Genomic DNA, 18000 nt, shown 5'->3' with positions numbered 1-18000 from the left:
TGCCTCCGTCTTGCGCCCCTTCATGGAAAACACTTTTGAAATACAGGCGGTATCGCAGCAAACACAGATTCTGTCTCAGCCAAATTAAGGGACATTGAAAATCACAGGCTGAGGACTTGCTAATTATTACACCCCCTTACAAACAGACAGTCGAGCTAAGCTAAGGCGAACCACTGGCTGACTCACAATGTCACTTTCTCCGGGTAACAAATATCCAAAGGTCAAAGTGTGTACTTCAGGGGAATAAGGAAAAGCTCAACGGGGCTAAGTGGTGTGTGTCTGTGTGTGCATGTGTATCTTTGAAGGAATCTAGCCTCTCATGTCCTCTAAGACTATGCTGCCACCTGCAGCTCCGGGTACGAACAAAGACACATGGGCTGCTGACGGGACTAACAGCCAGGGCAGTAAGTCACATACTGTAAAAGTCATACACAATTACCATTAAAATAGGAACCTAATCTGAGGCTATACACACTCATTAAGACAACAGTCTGGCAGTTTCACAGACGGCTGAAATAAGGGGTTGTGCATTGTGTGTTAAAAAGAAAAGGAGGACTCTAATACTCCATTAATTATTCTTGCTGGATTTTACCTAAAAAGCAGTTATTTTAATAATGTTGCCATACTGGACAGAACATTTCCATGATCGAAATGCATATTACAAGACCATACATTTATTCAAAAGTACACATACTAGAATACACACACAAATACATAATACACAATTATCTATTTAAAATGTTTAAATATTTATAATTCCGGTTATGATGTCATATAATCACTAGAATATAGACGCATATTCCTACCTGGTGAGTGTCTTATAGGTCCATTGAGGACCTTACGGGTGAACTTGCATGCAGTGAACTATCTCATCCCAAACGCCTGATTATTATTTCACAAGCCATGTATTGTTGTGCAGGACAGCAAGATGTATGACCCTGCAGCAATTAAAATATTAGATATCAAAGTGCAGATGCCATGGACTGTTAAAGAAATGTGATAGTGAGCATGAGTAATGACAGCACACATGACTTGTCATACATAGAAAAAAGAGAAGAAATGAAGGGTAGGGCTGACCTAAAATGCAAGGATTCTCTATAACAATATCCTGTTGCCTGACAATGAGCACAATATATATTTCTTTGAGGAACTCTCCGCCACAAAGAGCGGTGAACTTTGGACTGACATTTGTACAGATGTGGTAAGGCTAGAAGCCACCCTGTAATTAAAGCACTCACCCTGGGAAAAAAGGTGTGATCCTCTGTCATATTTTGACACGGCTCCGAGCACCGGGCAAAGCAATATAGTTACATGCTTGGTAGCAGCTGGAAGAAGAATGACTGTATGTTTGATTGCCTGATAGCGGGGCTGTATCTCCAAGCTATTGTTTTTGGCGATAGCGATCAAAGTCGTGTGCACGTTATGTGTGTGCGTCTGGGTATGCCTGTGTGCACATCTACTGAATGTGAAAATGTAACAGCACCTCTGTAGATAGGACAAGTATCTTTGATTATTTCATTTTTTTAAATTTGATTTTTTTTTTCAAAAAAAGGAGGGACTAAAAAAGTTGTGTTGAGATACATTCCACTTGTAAGATAATCATAATCATATTTGATATGCCGCATCGTAACCATATCCCTCTTTACGTCGATGAGACATATTTTGACTTCACTCCACTGCCTTGTAGAAACCTGAGACAGACACCATATATGCTCTGTCAGAATCATTAAGTCAACATGCCATCAGGTTCAACTCAGAGTCTCTCAGAATTTGAGAATGATACAGCCTGACGCTGCTTGAACTTTGCGTCTGCCAGGAGGGGCTATTCTGTCGGCTTCTCCATTCTCCCATGGCTTTAAATATTGAAGGCATCTTGGGGATGTGGAGACGCATTTGTCATCCTTGTTTGACAGGCTTGATGAAGGGGTTGTCTGTCAGTGTTTCACAAATCCTACCAGACCACAAGCCCGCGGGTGGCACATAGACAGTCACGAGCGGTGGGGAGTTCCCTCCCCTCCTGGCTCGCTGGGTAATTGTGATAATACTGGAATGGAAAATTATAGAGGGGTGAGTTAAGGAGATACTTGAGTTAAATGCAGAGGCTTGACACAGTGAGGAGAGTGTGGGTGGTCTGAGACATTTTTAAAGTTCATTCTTAAATGCTGTGATGGTTTTAGCACCAACATGTGCACTGGTATTAAATCTAATAAGCCAACCCATGTCGTTCTTTCTTTCTTTCTTAAAGCACATGAACAGAGGTTGTGTAATTTGCTTGCAGTCGCAAATTATGTTTTGCATTGTTTAACATCTATCATTACATTTTCACCTATTTTATGATAACTTTAAATCCTAAAAGTCTCAAAATTCCAGAACCTTTACGATTTGGTTACTTTGCAGCCACTCCTCTAAAAAAAAGAATAAAAAATAAAAAGAGAGCACATATTTCAACCTCTTGCATAAAGTGCTGAAATGATCCATCCCAGTCAGCAAATAGCATCCCTATAAACTAACTTCAGCTGGAAAGACACAACAAACACTTTCTTTCCGTCTCGTTCTCTCTCCCTCTCCCTGTCTCTGACATCAGGGTCAACCTAGCATATAACAGACAAACTTGGCAGTAATCTGGGGACTCTGAGAGAGGTCTGGGAGATTTATCAATCAACTGGCCACATTAAACGGATTTCCTAATGAAGTGGAGTCTTTACAGGGATTAATCCTCTACCTCCCGCAAGGAGCCACCTGCTCGACTGTCATAATTGGCATGGATGGCACCGCCACCATCAGCAGAAAGAGGAGAGGCACAGAGAGAGAAACAGGGAGGAAGTGAGAGCGAAAGAAAGGGGGAGAGAGACGACTGAGATGAACAGAGGGGGGGAGAGAGAGAGAGAGAGAGAGAAAGAGATGGACAGAGAGGAAACAAGTTGGAGAGAGGACAAAGAAGCCAGACATCGGGTTGTCAAACTCATGCAAATGATGACACTCAGTGTGTTGCAACGACACAACGAGAGAGGAAAATAAATAAAATATTTTTATTTAAAAAAAAAGGAGACGAGACAGTGCCAGGTCTCTTATGACACGCCGATGAGCATCCAACCCTTAGTTTGTGCCAGTCTTGCAGCATCCCAAGACCTTGACAGCAGCTCCTCGCTACATCTTCCAGCTGTGTCAAATCTGCCTATGTGCTAATGAATGTGTCAGCACCCCGATCGTGTCATTGCTGTGTGTGTTTCAATTCACCTCTGAGCGCTGAAATTCTACCCCAGGTGTACCAGCTTACACATTACATTCACCCGCAAGTATTTCTGCATGAATAATTACACAGCCGCCGCAAACCGTGAAGTTAGAATCCAGACTGGTGTCCTCATTATACTGCCAAACCAATCTTTGTGACTTTAACTTGACCAGGCTGATGCTGCAGTGCATGCAATACGGCCACCAAGAATGACCAAACTGTCCAATTGTCCTGAGGTGCAGGAAATGGCATTGTGTGAAGTGAGTATTTTAATGTTCACAAATCCAGGGAGAAACATAAGGGACAGGTTATATAGGTCATGGCCAATCAATTTAATTTGGCTTGTGTATTACACTATCCATCAAATAAATGTATAGCTTTGATTGCAGAGTTGCAAGTTGCATATTAAACTGTATAGCAGTATGAATATATAGAACCTTTAATAAAGAACGTTATAAACAGCATGGTGGTAGGTGATTTTGACATGCCTTAAACAGAACTATACTATGCATGACTAAGGTACAGTATGTAGTTACACATTAAGATTGAACTGTGAAAGTCCAACTTTTTTGGATAATAAAAATAGCACCTTCTGTCACTGTCAAATTGTTACCAAAACAACTGCAACCATAGCTCCACCATACCAAGTTGTTTACTTCATTCTATGCAAATGTTATGTGCTATACTTTTGAAAGACATCGCACTTAAAGTGATGACTCACACAGCTGATGCGATCCAGAGGTTTTTGGCGAGTGAGTAAATATTTTGAGCCACCAGGAATTCAGTGAAATGGTGTGACAATGTGTAACTGTGGTGTTTTGTCTATTTCAACACTAGTTTCTCAGGATGTCACCATCCATGCTTTTGTACCGTGAACAATTTGCACTGGAAGCTGAGCGGAATACTGTACCATAACGGAGCTAATCAAACAATTGTATGCAAGCCTGGTGGTGCTCTTTACTCACACTTATTTTCCACATTAAAGTTGGTCTACAGATCTTGGGGAATGCTACGGAATATCTGAAAACACTTGTACAAAGCCATTAGTGGCTCCAAAGGAAGCTCCACAGAATCTGATACATTGCTGGTCAGAGCTGAACTACAACTACGGACTACAAGTTTGAAAATGAAAAATATCAGTCGGCTTTGAACCAAAAAGAGCAAAAAAAAATACAAATATGTTTTGGCACATCAATATATGTGTGCACTGTTTACTATGGCAGTATAATTATATGGTAAGATGTCAATTGTTCAAATGGGAACTGGGCAAAAGAAAAATGTTATTGAGCTCAAATCGCATCTTCATGTCATCGTAAGTCACCAAGGTCAGACACGTTACGAGTGGAGTCGTATTTGATGACTGTGTGTCCGTGTTTCTGGGATTTCTGACTAATGATCAACTCCCCGGTGTCATAACTCCTGGGAAGAAAAGATGATTTTGTGTTGTCTGCCAAGGGACTGGGACTATTGGCACAGCCAGGGTGTCCCTCATTTGTTATGGAGCCATACTGCCACCATGCCAAAAGAGGTGCCAGGCCAAGGACAAACTCTGTGTGTGTGAGTGCTCGCAGTCTGACCCCCATCCTAGGACTTAAACCTTGGTGACAAGCCATATTGGCATCTAAAAATATTCTAATGGAGCTATAAAGCAGAAATAGCCAAGGTTCTTTTGTCTCTTCTCAAAGACAGGCAGAACTCCTGTTAATGGTATCCTACTAGTTGAAACATGGTAATGGACTGAATCAGGTTTAATCTGTTTTGTATCTGTTTTGGATGATAAACCTCCTACAGTAGATGTCCAACAGTATAAATAAAGTGGGACATGTAACCTACTTTAAGAATGATGGTGTGGTAAATTTGCATGTAAAGCCTGCTAGGTTTCCATTGAATTGTGTCTTGTTTGTAAAGTGGATGGTTTCCAGCATGGTCAGACAGCCTGAATATCATTCAGTCATTTTTGGAAAGTATCACAAAGTGCTTGATAAAAATATATGTTTGAGTATGGTATAATAGCTGCTCGCTCAAAACAGAAATACACACAGAGAGCTCTATCCACCTCCTGGACTAACTCCTCAAGCTGTGTTGTTTTGAGTGAAAGAAGAACCGTCCCTAATCCACTTCACGGATCAGTTTCACAGAGACGGTAAAGCCATTCTCCCTCCAAGCTAAAGCAATTCAGATCAGACACCTTGATGTCTCAAAGAGCACACAGTGAGCTCTTGTTTTCTGTTTTGACTGCTGGGAATCCATGCCAGACAGCACCCCTGATTCCAGCTCAAAGATAAAACTAATGAGGTTTTCATTCAAGTCCGTTTTTATAACAATAACTGAGTCATCGCCAGACGTGGCCATTTTCACTAGCGCCGAGATTCTATGATCTACTAATCTAGGATTTGGGGGAGTTAGATTTCCCAAACTAAAAGGTGTAAATCTGTACAGCATCTCAAAGTGGGTGCAACTTCCCTTTTCTTCCACCATTACTGAAAAATGCTTTATGACAAATTGTAAAGAAGTGCTGTGAGAACCATTTAGGCCTACTACCTTTTTAAGTTATATTGCTGGGAGTTAAATCATTTTCAACTTTCACAATTTGTACCGTTTTATTAGCATGAATCATGGAAAAGTCAGTCATTTAACGCATTGCCTAACTGTTATTAGACACACCTGCAGTATAATAATACTTTTATGTGTATAGCAACATTCAAAACAAAGTTACAAAGTGTTTTACAAATAGATGTTAAAGCATATAATAAAACAAATAATAAAAGTATTATATGACACATGAAAGATCACCTTGTCATAACGCTCTTCTTAATGCTATTTGAGTTTGAGGTGTCAGTGGCATTAATGAGTTAATTTGCAGCTAATTGTGCAGCATTAGGAGGGTAATTATAGGGATACTCTAGCTGACGTGTGCCTTGACGCCTAAGAGATCTGTAGACCTGCCCACTTTAGCTATCCGTCCTAAATATTCCCACAACCCTTTGCTCTTACGCTGCTCCAGGAGGTGACACTGGCGCTGTAGACGACTTAAAACTTTAAAGACGAGGCCTTAATCCTTTAACAATAACCCTGGATGTTCCTACAAAGACACTGTTTGTATAGACATCTCAGTTCGGACACCTCGTCTAAACTTACACTAGACGCCTCAAGGTGACTTTGTGTTGCCAGCAGCATTCCTGAGACCAGAGCTTTACCACGTATCTAAGAGTTTTCTTTTAGATACATGCATTCCTTAATTTGCTAAGGGCATTAATCTGTAAGCAAGAGAGGCCATCAGGAACACATCTTGCACAATTGATTATAGCTCTGCCAAGGTTTCCAAATTCCAACTCGAAGACGGCTATAGATCGGATCACTGCACGTTTTAATCATTCCTGAAATCCACTGTGTAATAACTGTTCACGGAGAAGAGTGTAGTTTCCTTTTTAAAGTGTTGCTCTGAACTTCTGTGCAGATGATAGTTTTACTATGGTACAGGTTTTGCTCAGACTTGCAGCCCCTGTGGCTGTACCGTTGCTCTCTTTCCTCACTGACATCATGATATAAGGTAAACGGTTCCAAGAGAAAGGAATTGGTCCTGAAATGTAACAAATGTCTGAAAAAGTTTTGACCATAAAAAGCTGACGACACCATTTAGAAAAGAAATGTGTTTTCCTCCTACCTTGCTTCTATCCAGGGGCCTAATAACTTGTGTGAACTAAGAGCCCACCTTTTGGCCACAGGGTCACCAGTAAACATAAATAACCGATTGTAGTGCGACTCCCAAGTGGTGGCAGGGGTTTAGATGGGCCAGATAGAGCAGATATATAGTATATAATACACACCTGGCAAAACAAAAAGGCACACACTCCTTCTAATAGGATAATCAGCCATGTATTATTTTACAGGAACTGTGACAGAGTCTATCATTCCCCACTAATGTGCTTCCCAGGAGGACTGGATGCCCCAATATAACTTTGACCAAACAGATTTCAGAAACTGCAGTGGAATATTGCAGTAACTCAGCTTTTTCTCCCGTTTTTCTTTTTTTTTTCTTTCACTCCCGCTCTGCTCCATATTGTGCAGAACTTTCACACAGTTGTGGTTGCATCAGCAAGATGCCAGTAATATTGTCTCACACACTGCTCAAAGTAAATAGAGTTTGAAGACATTTCTCGAAACTTGATTATGCCCAGTTGGCCTCAGACGCTGCTGTGCACACATTTGAAAATCAGACCACCAGCATGACCGTCCTTTCTTGCAAGGATGTCGTCACGTCAATCTAAAAGAGACAATTCAGCTGTCACTTGTGTTGTCATGATATAAATATAGTGGGGCACATTGATATGGTCTCCACAGAGGTAAACCTCCACACATTATTCAGTTCATGGCTCCAAGTCAATCAAATGTCACGACAATGTCACTTCGGTGGAGCGCAAGTAATTATCAAAGCAAATCTTTGTTCTTCTTCGTAGTCCGTTTGTGTGGTATGCACCATCGGAGTCTTACCGCAAGGCCCCTCGTAACGTCAGTGTTTCAAAGTAAGAATTCACCCCGCGCCCCAAATCAGAGGCTCAGTTAGCACTGACTTAAATCTTATGTAACTCTGGGCTTTTGACAGGCAGACACCTCTGCTGACTACAGATAGGTAATTTGTTTTGATCTGTGATTATACCCCTCGTGTTCAGAGGAAGATGTAAACCCTCTTGTGAAGCTGTTAGGCAAATCCACACAATGTGGAGAGAAGTGCCCCCGGGGGTCTCAAGTTTTCACCCTCCTTCTCCATCTTCTTCTATTCTCTTCCCCTTTCTTTCTCTTCCCTTTTTCTCTCTCTTTTTTTCATCTTGTATGAGAGACAAAGCCTCCTGCCAAACACTGAAGCCCCCCAGGAGCTCATCATACAGAAAACTGGGGCTCCTCGGAGAACGGCAAGAACAAGTGAGGGGGGGGGGCAGAGAGAGATGAAGCAAATACGAGGGCTTGTGTAAAGGTGGGAAGAGGGTGTTTGCGTGTGTGTGTGTGTGTGTGTGTGTGTTTTCTTTCTACATTGTTAATTACTGTTAAGAGTCTTTCAGAGCAACAGGGCATTCTGCACATCCCACAAGCATCCCTCCTTTGACTGCATCCCTGCTATTTTCCTGTACACTGCCTTCTGTGGCCTGTGCCAGACATACCTGCGAAATGATCTACTAATTATCTACTAAATATGTTTGTTCATGTTGGTTGAACGGCTCACTTAATTGAAGGGGCGCTCTACCTTCCCTCTGCTGTTCCCCTCCTCATATGGGAGGTGTGTGTGTGTGGGGGGGAGAGGGGGGAGGGGGTTGTAGAGTGGCTTATCTCCAAGAGCTCGTTATATTAATGCTAGTAATTATGTGTTTTGCTTACTTTTGATGTGCCTCTGTTCAAACGCGGAGAGTTAATAAGAGGATGACGGCAAATATGTCAGAAGGGCCCTCTGTGTTGTCTTTGGGCTCTGGAAATTCCTGTGTGTGTATACCAGTGGGGGTTTGGTACGGGTGTGTGTGTGTTTCTGGGGTGGGGTGGGAGGTATTAAGGGGTGGCACCCGACTCACAAGAATGTCAGTACACAGGTAATGGCTGGAGCTTATGATCAAATCTTCACTTGATTTTTCATACTAATGTTCCTCTCAGGCGCACACACTCACACACAAACAGACCAGCCAAAAACCTTTCCTTTGGATCTAAAAAAAGGGTGGAGATGGCAGTGGGAAGGGCATTCATAGAGGGGATTGTTTCAACTCTATTTAAGAGGGCTAGGAAGAGAGCTCCGCCTTGCCAAGGAGTGCACAGGTCTCCTCAGCTCTCCCCAAGGAAAGTGCTGGCATGAAGAGGCGCTCTCTAATGGGAAGAAGCAATCGCTAATGAGGGAAATAAATAACAGGCTCATAAAACTGAGCGCGGGGGGGGGGGATAGAAGAGGGAGGGGGGTGAGGAAAAGAACAAACAAAGTAAAGTAACATTTGAATGATAGTCATACTCGCAGGCGAAAGCAGTAGATATACAGACACATACACACACTCAATGATGTTTAGCTGTCACTGCTAATGAGAGCGTGTGTCTGTGATGTAAGGACAGGAGCGCGCTGATGGAGATCCAGACAGACATTTGAATAGCATTATCGTCCCTCTCATTGTTCATTGTTTGTTTCCATGCCTTTATTTCGCTTCTCTAAAACAACAGAACCCTTCAATCTTCTGGAATTCATTTTAGGTATTATTCTTTTTTTTCTTTCTTTCGTCCAATACAGTCATTTGTTATGCATAAAATAAGAAAACGTGTGTCACATAAGATTATATTTATCCATCATGAGATCAAGAATAGAATACATTAGATTTGAAAAGGATACAACGTTGTGTGGATATGTCAGTTCCAATGCGTAACTTTCGTTTACTTTTCTCTTCTTTGAGGTGCAGGCGAGTGTAGATACATTCCTTTGTCTGCATTATTACCTGATGTGTCCTCTTGCCCAGAGGAGCAAGCATCACTCTCAGTAGTAAAAGTGTGTGAGCAAATGGGAAATTTCACTGGAGGTTTCTGGGACTCTGCTTTTAACATTATGGTCACAACTCATGACAGTGTATGCACACTTGAATATAGCTTCTATTTTTTGCATGTATATATTGTTTTTCATGCCACTTTCAATCAGCGGTTGTGTTGTCTTTTGCTGAAGCATTTGTTTGGTGGTTTGGTTTCAGGCCTGAAAATTAAAAAAAACTCTCCTTCTCTCGAATCTTTTTCTATCTGTGTGTGTGTGTGTGTGTGTGTGTGTGTGTGTGTGTGTGTGTGTGTGTGTGTCTTTTCCATTTTTCATCTCTTTGTACCTGTCTATGTGTGTCTCTTTGAGGCTCACTGCTCTGTGAATCCACTCCCTGGGACTGTAGAGGTGGAGACGGAGACTGGTTGAAACACACTGCGGTTTCAAAATTCACATTCCGCCTGTGTTTTGACAACACATTTCACAAGAGGGATCTGAAGTGGTTTTAGACTGTTTCTCTTCACCATTTGATATCAAACAATGATCCCCGCGAGGGCGGAACACACAGGACTCCATGGGATGGATTAACGCAACATTAAAAGTAATCCCCCAGAGTCAGACACTGCTTCTCAACCAAAAAGAAAAAAACAAAGAGACAACGGCACTGACTGGATGTCTTTATCGGAGGGCTGATAGTTCCCATGCGCTTCAAGAACAGCAACGTCTTCCTGCCTGAACTGTTTACACTGCTAAAAAATTGAATAGGTTGACACTAGTGATGACAAGAGAAATAATTATCATTACACGCATGACTGCCAGCCACCTCAAAGTCGAACAAGAGATTAAGCAAAGATTACTGTCTGTTTCACAGCTGTGTGGCCTTGCAGCTATAGCCTTTTCTTTTTGTTCAGCACTTCAAAAAACAAAATAACAGTGTTAATGTCTTATCAACAGTGTTGGGAATAACGCCGTTTAAAATAACGGCGTTAGGTAACGCCGTTCTTTTTTCAGTAACGGGGTAATCTAACTAATTACTTTTTCCGTCGTTACAACGCCGTTATCGTTACTGAACGTTAAATGCGGTGCGTTACTATGAATTGATTGAATAAACTGTGTAATCCGAACGCACCCCTGGCTCCATACTACACAAACTGCTAGTGAGGAGACCGGTGTGTTTTATTCAGTGTGGATGACATTATAACTGTCAGTTAGCGCCGTCACGTCAGTCAGCCGGAGCGCCTGTTAAGTGAAGTTTCTTTTTCTTTCTCTCTCTGTTGTGTGAGCTTGCACGTTGCCGCACTAACCACCTATCAATCCACGGTTGAAACGTGCTCTCCCTGAGTTTGTTTGCATCGCCCTTGTGAGTAAGTGCATGGAGTTTCCCGATCTCTATAAATTGTAATTTATGCACGTTATTAAACGGCCGCGATTCGCCGGTTGCATCAGCTGTTTAGCGTGTCATCACGAGCCGAATATTGCTATTGTTCTTTTCCTGGGATCTGTATGCTGCTGTGCATGTTAAAGAAGGAAATAAACAGGATAAATCCTCTCCTCCTCTCATCGTCTCATGCTTCATAGTCTGACGTTTTTGGCTGTTTTAGCCGACACCCCTGAAGTGAATCCAGTGATATTAGCAGATCAGCACGGTACATCCAGCAGTTTCCTCTACTACTTTTGTTGAGAACAAAATAGGCCTACTTGAAGTGCAGGATAGGCCTAAACCTCTTGCTGTCTGTTGATGTGCAATAAATATTGAAGGTTATGTAGCCTACAAGTAGGCCTACCTGTCTGTTCTACTCATTTCAACTGAATTGTGAAAACTGCTCAGAAAAATCCAAATTGACAACTTTTTTTTTTTTTTTTTTTACACTAGGCTAACGCAAATAGTTACTTTCCCTGGTAACTAATTACTTCTATTGTAAAATAATTCAGTTACTAACTCAGTTACTTTTTGGAACAAGTAGTGAGTAACTATAACTAATTACTTTTTCAAAGTAACGTTCCCAACACTGCTTATCAACATGTATTTAGTCATGAGGTCAGTCTTAGTTCATCAGCATGTTGAGGGAAGTTATTAGCTGCTACAAGGAAGACTTCTCATGAATATGTATTTTATTAAAATACAACGTTTACACCTGGGAATATGAAGAAATGTGCGGACATAAAATGATTCCCAAGATGTAAATAATGGAAAGGAGTTCGTTAAACTGAGCATTTTCTGCTAATATCCTTAGAAAAACGTATCCCAGTCTCTTTCTGACAAGTATAAGATGGAGTACACACAAGGACAGTGATAACCATTACATATGAAGATTGAAATACATTACAAATATCCCAACCATATGGGGCAGCAAAGCCATGTACAGCAAGAAAAGAACTGCAAGTAAGTTAACAAAGGCCTACACCTAGTACCACCATGCTCTGATCAAGGAAAGTGCTTAAACATAAGTTCCTCGACAGAGATATGGCGCTTCACTTCTGCTGATTAGCATATAATTCAGGATTATTTTCCGGTATGCTGATAATGGAACACTTTTCCTCAGCACCGATTGCCCCTTTCTCTGTTAACCTCTCTCCCTGATACCACGCTGACTTTTAACACTGCCCCATTCAACAGCAGCTAATGATGTAACGGCCTCCTTAAATATGTAAAGTATAAGACTTAATAAAACCCAGCAGTGTGATTATGTCTTAAGTCTAAACCCCCCCACTCCTGGATCTGCAGTTGTACATGGTGATCCATTTTAAATCAGCCTCTTATCCGGTGGAACAAGGGCAGAAAAGTTCACGTGTAAATTACTGTAGTCAGTGTGGTGGAAGTTTTCCAGTAAAAAAAAAGAGTGCTCTCGCTCGCAGTTTCTCAATTTTCATGTTAAGATATCAAAGGCATTAGAATTCAAGTGAAAGAGGGAAATGTCACAGGTGTTAAAAGGCAATTAGTCCCCCCGCGCTATCAGAGTGTTAATCAGAGTGATGCAAATGTTGATATGAAGCTCATTATCATGTATTCAATAGTAGATACTGCTTTCATGAGAGATGAGACACCAGATGAATGATAAGAAAAACCTGTGAGTGCCTTGCTGCAAAGCAATTTGTTTGAACATTTGATGACTTTTGATGAAACCCATGATATGTTCCCACAGGTCGGCTTTAAAGCAGTGTGTTTTAATTGCCGGATAAACTTTTTTCTCTTTCCCTCAAGTCACTCGGTTCAAAATATGAAAATAAACAAGCAATCATCCAAAAAATAATAATCTCACTTTTTGGCACTGATTTGGTCACAACAAGAGAAGACAGATCTCATTATCTCTGTTTGGAAGAAAAAGAAAAAAAGCAGAAATGTTATCTTGAAACAACAGACTACTGAGATGAACTACTCTTTATATGTGAGTGTTTTTATGCCAAAACACAAACAGGGGAGGGAGACATGGGGGGGGGGGAGAGAGCGAGACAGAAAGACAGACAGACAGTCAGTCAGTCAGCAAGACGGAACAAAACAGACCAGGAATAAGAGAAAGTGAGAGTGGAAAAGCATAGCTAATGGCATTGGTATCAGATTTATTCCAAAGAGGCAGCAGCAGAAGGAGGCAGAAAGGAAGGCTGGATGATTTCTTCGCCCCGTCTTCCCCTTTCCCTGATTATGAAAGGAGACATGGCACGAGGTCGAGGGTCAAGCCAAAAGGAGACAGCATTGTGTAGAAACTGTCACGCACCGCCACCTATTTTGACATGCACAGGCCCGTTTGTTGTCTGTCGTACATGCAAATTGGCGAGCTCAGGCTGTCATATAAAGGCAGGCAGATATGTGCCGGTCGGGGGGAAATGAGAGACCACCTGTAACCAAGAGAATGGGGAGTGATGGACAAGCATTCAGTCAGCCCCGCTCGTCATTTCCAGGGCCCGCCATTCACCCATCAGCAGACTACACCCCCCCCTCCCCCCCCAATGTGCCCTCCTCCCTCCGCCACCATCAATCCTATCCCCAGCGCACACATATACATGTAAAAATCTATTCTTAATATTCAGAAGTAGGAAGTGAAGGGAAATAAATATATACAACAGGAGGGGGTCGGTGGCGGTGAATTCAACCTGCTAGCTGCCTAATAGGATCCTGCTTTCAGACAGCTGAGGGTCAGAGCCAGATAATTAGTTGTCCACAGAGGAAACATCACTCTTCCACGGGGAGTGGACAGGGGTGCGGGAGGGGGAGGGGGGGGCTGTAAGTTGGCCTTAATGCTCTGAATCCCAAAGAAAGTCCAGGATGTGTCAGGTACTCAACATAAGATTATTTTGTCCCAACCAGGCCAAATGCAACACTACACTGATGCTATACGTTTTTCGATTGACATAGGGTGGACATTGACGATGGCCACACTTTTTTTTTGTCTAAATAAAGCAAAAAGATGACAGTAGGATCGTCATGTAGACGTGATGCATTTATGTAGACCATCCAGAGTGTAAAGTTGACCAGATAATTGGCTGTCCAGCAGAGACCCTTCCAGAGAGTCTAGACAGAAGTGGACAAGTAAAAACAACATATAGTTTCAGTGTGGACATAATTTGGTCAAATATCTCTTGTGCGAACACCCATTTAAAAAAATGGAAAACACAATTTTTTTAAATTACATTAAAACCATCAGTGCCATTTGATCTCACATAATAATCCACATCATTTTTTTTTCATTAGCTTGTTTTTATTGCGGGTGGTTCAATTGGGTACAGTACAACACCATATGTGATCCTGAGTGCCAACATATTAAATATAAAAAACAGACCTGAAAGTGATACTGACAATAATGTAAAATAATTAAGGAAGTCTATCCTAGTTTAGTTCAGCCGTGTATGTGCATGCGTGTGCATTTGTGCATTCATTATTTTAACTATTAAGTTGTATGTATGTGTGCGGGCGGGCGGGCGGGCAGGCGGGCGCTCAATTTAAAAGGTGGCACATGACAGAAAAATTAGGCAGAAAATAAGACACTCCTTAGGACTTGAAATTTCCCAGGTTTTTACTATGATAATAAGAAACCATCAAATAAATATGAATACTTTCTCCCACACCCACACAGAAGCACGGGTACATGTGCAGTAACACACACAGACACCACCTCCAATGCTCGCTTAGGCACAGTATGTTGTACGTGGTCATGTCTAATTCATTATGAGCTGTTTTGAAGAGGGAAGTTGAATAGAATTATTTTATTCCCCCCAAGACTCCCATTTCTAAACACAGCTATCAGAACAAAGGGGTCAAAAAGACTTTACTCTTTTAAGCAATAAATCATTACCCATGTAGACATCAGCTAATCACTGCTGTCCGCTGGTGTCAGTTCACCAGGTGAAACATTTTTCTTTAGCCAAATGAGCCATTAATATTAAGGGGATTAAGGTCTCTTCTCTGTTAGGATATAGGGCAGAAACTGTCCTCATTATATGATTTAGTCCAGTCAAATGTATTCAAATGCCACCTTTATTACCCTGGAGGTGCTTTGCATAAATTGAATAAATCCAACGGATACTCTTCGAGAATCAAACATATCAAAGGTTTCCTGTCTTTGAAGTGGGGGTAGTCTCTAATTCCAAAACAGATTTTCATGATAAATACATAAATTATTTATGACTTGTGGGCTAGTGGTGGTGGAAGAAGACCAAGAAGAAGACCAAGAAGAACAGGAAAATGAAAACAACGATAGAAATGCATAAAACATTTTGCGCCGCGGAAATGTCAAGAGAGGCGAAATGACACACAGAGTGGCGCGTGCCGACCAACTGCCTGACTGATAAACAAACTGATTAGCATATGCACATTGGAGCATATGTTGTGCTCATTTGCTTACACAAAGTCTCAATCAAAATAATACGCCACACTCGACGCGTGTCATAAAAGTCTAGAAATATGTTGCTGTTGGGATGATGAAAATGGAAACATTTCAATTATTTCATTTCTGACAATTACACTGACAATGTGACAACCTCAACAACCGGCATGCAGCGTGGTGACTAATTGCCCTCAGGAAATTTATGGAAATAGGAAAATGAATAAAAACAAACCAAGATGTTGACCGACTGCAGCACCAGTTCTCACAATTCTGCATGTTGACTTGTTGTCATAATATTATTTATACATCATTTTAATAGTTATTAACGTTAAATGGAATTTGTAAATGTGGAAAAATATGATTATATAGTTGCACACACAGTAGGCCCCGGAAGAGTCACGTTGGAAACTGCATGCATATATCTTGGTGTGTGTTTTTTTTTCCAATTCCTTTTGGTTTAGCCGCAGTGGTGCCAAAGCAAAAGAAGCAAGTACACTTTCAGAGATACAGACCTCTAGGAGGTGTCAGGGGTGAGTGTTGATCAAGGACCGAGGTGGAAGTGGGGGCGGGGTAGCCAGTCAGGCCGCACTGCTAACGTGCCTGAGAAAATAAAAGTGTTTTACATGGTATACAGATGGCACGGCCATACAAAGCCTGCGTTTGCCTTTGAAGTGCTGCAGGATTCAAAGGCAAGATTCTTTGAATAATTACACATTGGCTTATCTAAATCAGACTGCCAGGGCCGCCCTCCACAAATGATGGGTTGTTATTCCATTTACAGATATACCTAAGCAGATGTTCTGTCCGGATTGATGTCCAACTTAAACATTTTATTAGCATCAGAGCACATGATAGTTGTCAGGGTTTTGTTTTTGTTTCAGGATCGCCAGGATGTTTAAAGACAGTCGTTTTAAATAACAACCTCCTAACTGCCTCCTGTGTGATTTATTTTCATATGTATGCACTTTGAAAACAAATTAAAATCAGAATAAATGTGATTTTTCCCCACAGTATATAGACCTCGGGTTGTTCAGATGGAGTTCTTATTCATGCTATACAAGACATATTACTGCCTCAGTGTTATACAAATCTATGCTGCTTGGAGCAATGTGATCGTAATTAAAAATACTTTACTACTTGCTTTTTTTCTATCCCAGAGCCACACGGGAAAAAGTACATTAGAAATATTACAGAAATGTATTGAATGGACTAGGGGGGGTTTAATCAATTAAAGCTTTGAGTAAATAACCACAAAGGGGAACCCATCGGGGGTAAATAATGGAGGTTCTGCACCAACCCAAACGTTCATTTAACCTGTGAACCGCAAGGTTATTTCTGTTGGAAATGACGTTAACACACACTTACACACACACACACACACACACTTAGACAAACACGGCAGCCTGGAGGAGGGATGATTTATGTGGGAAGATCAATCTTCATCATCTTGCCTCTCACCTTGGTCTCCATCAGTGTTAATTAAAGGAAGGTCAGTGTCACCCTCCCCGCTTCCCCCCGACCAACCCTCTTTTACATAATAAATCACTCCAGACACACAAAGGGCTCTGTTGACACAAACAGAATGCTCCTAGCTAACTAGCTAACTGCAAGTCGTGGGGCTGAGGAGTCAATTGAAAGCCTGCCATAAATAATACTGAATGTCACAGTGTTGCGTCTTTGTCTGGGAACAAAGGATACAAGACAAAGACAGGTTGTTTCTGGAACAAAATGAATCCATAATACAGTATATAGCACAATATATACAAGCATATAAATCATACAGAATACCAAAATGATATACAAAAACATAATGAGACGATGTGTGGCTCTCAGGTTGTCTCAATGTCATAATTTCTTATTTATTTCAATACGTGAGGAGGCAACACTTTTAAGCGGATTTCATTTTTTAAAGCTGGTCATCATGGGACATAATTTTACTTATTTATTTTATCATCACATTGCGCCATTGCCTCTTGCTAATATATCTGTTGCATTCCCCAGTTGTTGTCATACGGAGGCTACGTCGACACTAGACGTCACTTCCGGTGTGCATTGGACTGTTGGTCAGAATCGCCCAAATAATAGCATGCTGTTTTCAACGCTAAAAATCTTGTCTGGATGTAGTAAGCATCCGGGTATTTTTAAGCATACTAAAATCTGAACACAAGAATTGGGACATCCTTATACTTTTTCCGCCATACTGAATAGCAGAAAGTACAGGTATTGGAATGCAGGGAAAGGCAGTTGAAAACTTCTTGGTAGGCTGTAACAGTATGTCAACAAGTTTATCTAAAATCATCCATGACTGAAAACAACACAAGCCCAAACTATTCATTATGTGGGTGACATGCTGCATATGCTTCCATTCTTTACGCCCAGGACAACATATAAATGTGCAGCTGTATTACAAACAAAATATCCATTGGCATGAAAACACCACCGGCCACAAAACAGTACAGTAGCTTGTG

The 18000-nt window shown here is 41.3% G+C and overlaps 1 protein-coding gene across 1 annotated transcript in view; it reads left to right on the top strand.

The window, feature by feature from the left end:
- Positions 1-334: 334 nt before the first annotated feature.
- adamts16 (ADAM metallopeptidase with thrombospondin type 1 motif, 16) overlaps positions 335-18000 on the top strand; it is a gene marked incomplete at its 5' end in the record, with an annotated part of 128566 nt that continues 110900 nt past the window's right edge. The window contains one exon of the mRNA XM_080039537.1: positions 335-404. Within this exon, the coding sequence (XP_079895663.1) occupies positions 335-404 (70 nt within the window). The remainder of the gene's footprint in view (positions 405-18000) is intronic.

This window comes from Ammodytes marinus (genome assembly GCF_949987685.1).
Source record: "Ammodytes marinus genome assembly, chromosome: 13".
Lineage (NCBI taxonomy): Eukaryota > Metazoa > Chordata > Actinopteri > Uranoscopiformes > Ammodytidae > Ammodytes > Ammodytes marinus.
This window is presented reverse-complemented; position numbering and strand designations above follow the sequence as displayed.